Below are 5,002 nucleotides of genomic sequence, written 5' to 3'. Positions count from 1 at the left end.
TTCTACAATGAGCTCTTTCTCTCTCTCCCTCTCACTAAGGCACCCTGTGCTTCCCCACAGAGTACAAGTCTTCTTGCTGCAGGAAGCTTATAAAACTAACTTCATTTGTTTACAGGTATGTTCCTAGTAGCCCTTGACTGGCAGCATTACCAAATGATTGACTAAATGTGGCCATGGGAAGTAACTGTCATAGGATATACTTAAGAAATTTTTACGGTCATTTTTATTAGTCATTTCCCGAACTGCTACTTCTTGCCTTTTTCTTAACCATCTCCAGAATCTTCCTGAGTGGGATTAACCCCAACTCCAAATTCAGAAATGGCTTCTAATTATCTTAAAGCAGTCAGTCTTTTATTTCTTTTGACCACTGTGACTGATTTAGTGATATATATCATTGAACCAAGAAAGGCAACTGAGTTCAAAAAGACCATTCCTGGATCACTGTGTGAGCTATGAGAATGTACTGGCTGGAAAATTACTGCTTGGCTATCTCCCATGGGAACATAGGCTATTGCCCATGGGAACACAGGCTATCACCCATGGGAACATAACATTCTAACAACAAGCTTTCTGCTTCTGTATCCCCGCTTGCACAACCGACCTGTGGGTTGACAGGTAGTGAATAGGAGAAAAGCAGACCTTTGTGTTTAAGACAGAATGAGGAATGGGATTTAGGGCTTAAAAACCTTGTACCTCTACATTTCGGGGCTGCTTAATTTGGGGTCTGCGTAGCTCTGGCAGACCCAGCTGGCTGAAAAAAGAGCGTGTTTCCTATAACTCACTGAGTTCTGGTGGTCCGTGTGTCTTTCCGGGGCTGGTGGCTACAACGAGAAGAGTAAACTGTCTTTTTTATTAAGTTCGAACCCAGAACCATGTCACCCCAAGGGCTGGTTACCATCTTTCAGTGATAAGGGGAGAGTCTGCTGAGAGAGTGAGGAGGCAAAGAACTGGAGAGTGAGAAGCTGGTTCCTGGACGTATCATTTGTTCCTCTAGTCCAGTTTTCCCAAACTTAAGTAGGTGATAAAAATCCCAGACCCCTTCCTAGTTCTCTGCATCAGTTTTCGAGGAAGTCTGGGACACCCCTCCAGTCTCACCTCAAGCTAGCCATGATGTTGAAGTTTTCAGGAATATAAAGCAATAAATTTCCTTTTTAGTTTAAGAGAATATGAAATAGTCCTGTTACTTGACAGCAAAAGCATTCTAACAGATAGAAGCCAGCTAGATTAACAGGTCCTTTTGGGTTTTTTTCCAAGCTTTTCTTTATAGCAGACACAAACTCTCGATGAGTTACTTATGTCTCTGATAAAGTTCAAAGGACAATCTGAGTTAGGATTTCCAAAAAATCTGGAAGAAAACAAGTTGAGAAACAGATCTGTCAATCTCTCTTCCCTCCCACTGCTCCTCCCTCTGGCCCTTTCTTTGATTAAACAGGCCCTAGGACGTAGTCTTCAAAAAGATTCTTTCCATGGTGTTCAGAATCACTCCTGGGTATCTGAAACCCCAGGCTCTCTCCAAGATGTACCTCAGTGCTGCAGACCATCGCATACCTCTAAGTGATGGAAACAGCATTCCTATCATCGGGCTTGGTACCTTCTCAGAACCTAAATTGGTAAGCTGAACTGTTTTTTTTGTTTGTTTTTTTTTTTTTTTAAACTTTCTTAAAGCAAAATCTGCAAGTCATTTTAAATGGATCTCAATGGTTTACTTTTTGTAATAATGAAAGCAACCTCCAAGGCCTACTGTTTACCTGAGTAAATATTGAGCAAAACCTTAAACTAAATCAATTTGTGACTACAAATTATCTTGGATTAGAGAATGGGACTTTTCTGCTTCCTTTACTAAAATTCAGGTGGATATTAATTATTTGATTTTAGGCACATGAAGTTATTGAGTTTATGGCTTGTGGTTTTTTTTAAGTTTATGTTTGAGAATTTTTAGTTCAGTCTAACATATAGTAAAAATCTACCACGTGTGAGGCACTAACCTATGGAAGCTTCAAATGTGATGATCTTAGTCTCTGCTTCCTGGGGCTTAAAAATCTAACAGTGGAGATACACTAATTAACAACTAATTATTGAACAGTAAAGAATAAATGTCCTGGAACTAGAAATATAAATTTGACCATGAAGGCTGAAGTGGGTTTACATTAAAACACAATAAAGTTTCTACCTAAATCTTTCTACTATCCTCATTGCAATTCAACATTTCATGCTGATTATCAGAATAAAGTGATATGTGTAGAAATGCTACTGAAATTCGAGTAATCGTGTATGAATGAATTCTGTAAAACTAAGTATGAGCGGGTCAGGCAGAGAAGCAGAGCTAAGGCAGGACTTTTCAGGCAGAAAGGGGAGTACAGAGGCGCAGGATATACGATGTATCCAGGGAAGGCTAGACCCACAGTGGCTGGCACATGGAATCGGTGGAGGTAAAGGCAGCTGGATCTGGAAATGTAAGTTGAGACTGGATTACAGAAAGGGAGGAATTACTTAAAGTTTGGGAATAGAGCAATAGCATCATCAGGTCAGTGTTTTTGAAAGATGATTCTGGGGCAGCACGAAGAATGGAAGGCAGAAGATAAAGAAACTACAGGTACCATGGGTGGTTAACACTTGTATCGCAATCCCCCATTCCAGGTCAACCACTCGGTTCCCTTGTTTTGGCAATGCAAAGAAAAATCACTGTTGGAACAATTGTAAGAGTCTGGATCACTAGTCCCTTTCTCTGCTCTCTTGTTCACTGTCTCTGTGTGACCTCATTCATAATCTCTGCTTCAAGTGTACATACGCAGACATTTTTAAATCTCTATTTCCTATTCTGTTTGTTATATCTCTCTACACACTGTGAACTGGCTACATTAGAACCACCTGGGGCATTTTTAAAGAAATGTAGATCCTTAGGCTAACCACTGGTCTACTGAATCTAATCTGTAGTTCTGTTGGATAGTTCTGTTGCACCATCAAGTATGGTCTCCATCTTCCACAGGCACCTCTAACAATATGACAAAGTGCACTCACCATCTTCCTTTCCCCGCAAATACTCCTCCTAGCAAATGCCACCACCACTCCCAGCCATCCAAGCCAGAACCCTGAGTAAATTCCTTCGTTCTACCCTCTTCCTCATGAGAAAAGTGAGATATAAAAAGATTAAATAAATTGCCCCAAACTTATAATGCAAAAGAATGGAGCAAGGATTTGAACCAACGGAGTTTGGCTTCAGATCCTATGCTCTAATCTCTATACTCTATTGCCTGTTATGAATGTATCTTCTATCAATGAAGCTGCATATTTCTAACTATGACCTTCTATGTGTATTTCTGTATATGAAAGTATCTAGGACTATACATCCTGAAGCATATAGCCTAGAAGATATATACATATGTAAATGCTATGGGTTAGAGACATTCAAAAGCAGTCATATCTCCAAAGGAGTTATAAATTACTTCGGAAGATAAGATCTATACCAATTAGAGACTATGACATAAGAGGAATACTATTAGAAATGAAGATCACGCATGTACAAAAACCACATTTGCGATCAGAAATATTATCAACTGTAGAGTAATATAATATATGGAGTTGATAGGTCTCACGAAATCAGAAACTCTAATGTGAAGACGTATCTGGAAGATTTTCGGTAGGGGAAGGGGTAGAGCCGGGACTAAGGCGGGATATGGAAGTGGGGAGAACGGAGTATCTCGGAGCCGACTCATGGCCTCTGCTCCAAGCCAAACGACGGACAGCCCCTTTATCACCTACCCAGGGCCTATGCGGCAGAGGCGAGAATGGCCTGTGCCCAAGTCGGTCACCCTGAAATAAAAGTTCTAAATTAGATTTAACTTCAGAATCAGTCTTATTCCAAGAGGTAGAGTCAGATGCCAAAATTTAGTCTTTTCCCCTAGACATGCCTGAAGATCTTTCCAAACCTTTCATTCCACAAGAGACACGAGGTGAATACCAGGCTGAGGTAACTCTTTTATTGGAATTCATTCATGTTTCGTGTACATAGTCAAGTCAGTCAATATTTGCCCTGAGATCCTGCTCAGTTGCGATACAGAAGTCAGAGAGCAGCAGGGCACCGGGTGAAGATTTAGGCATATCTTCAGGGGGAGATGGAAGGGAACAGAGATGGACGGCTACAATACAGAAGACGAACAGCATCACCTCCAACTTCAGCACCGTTTAGATTCCAACAGAATATATGGAGACAGGAATTGTAGGAGAGTAGCTTGGGAGAACAGTATTACAGAGCTGTGTGTGGCTAACAAGCTCAGTTTCTCCTGCCTTACAAAGGCTTTTTTTTCTTCTTAATATGCCCAGCTTTCTTGTAAAAGTGTTTCTTTCATGTCTGTGTATTCAGGGACTTTGAGATGTAACCAACATTAGTAGCACTAGGCACTCCGGGCATTGATCGCTAAGGAAAACTAAAATGTACAAATTATCTATGTGGCTTTTTTCTATGTGAGCTTCCCAGAATGCTTTCGTACAGAGGTGAAACAATCTATAATAGCCCCCAACAGAGTTCCCTCTATTTCTGTCTCTCTCCTTATAGCTCCATCTGGGTAAGTCTAATAGTGAGAGTTTTGAGTCTTGTTCCTTTTTTTTTTTTTTTTGCTTTGATAGAAATTAATTCAGATTTATGAATATAAGCCCATGAGTTAACAGTCACTGTTAATAAAAAAAAAACTTCAAGTAAAACCCAAGAATATTACCAGGTGTGCAAATGGCACAGATCCAGGACCTATGGTAAATATTTTGGAGAGTAGATAATAATGTGGTTCAATAAATATTTATTGCCCGCCACATGTGAGGCATTTTTGTAGATAACACAGGAATCGAAACAATGGGCTAGAAACATGGAATTTAAAAGCCGTAAGTGGATGACTAAAGGCAGATAAAAAAATTACACATATAACTAACACATATGGAAAAGCTGAAGCGCTTTGAGATAACACTTGTTCAAAGATGAAAGTAAAAATGAACAAATCTAGTTATGGGGTAG

At 40.0% G+C, this 5,002-nt stretch overlaps 1 protein-coding gene across 2 annotated transcripts in view; it reads left to right on the top strand.

Annotated features, from left to right (window-relative positions):
* Positions 1-1,515: 1,515 nt before the first annotated feature.
* Positions 1,516-5,002, top strand: part of AKR1D1 (aldo-keto reductase family 1 member D1) — a 37,767-nt gene continuing 34,280 nt past the window's right edge. The window contains exon 1 of one of the 2 annotated variants that reach the window (XM_011359501.2): positions 1,516-1,610. In XM_011359501.2, coding sequence (XP_011357803.1) covers positions 1,518-1,610 — 93 coding nt within the window. In that variant the 5' untranslated portion in view covers positions 1,516-1,517. The remainder of the gene's footprint in view (positions 1,611-5,002) is intronic. The other variant, XM_011359502.1, reaches the window with a different exon arrangement.

Source organism: Pteropus vampyrus, unplaced genomic scaffold (assembly GCF_000151845.1).
Source record: "Pteropus vampyrus isolate Shadow unplaced genomic scaffold, Pvam_2.0 Scaffold48, whole genome shotgun sequence".
NCBI lineage: Eukaryota > Metazoa > Chordata > Mammalia > Chiroptera > Pteropodidae > Pteropus > Pteropus vampyrus.
Note: the sequence above shows the minus strand (reverse complement) of the source record. Positions and strands in the feature narration are given on the sequence as shown.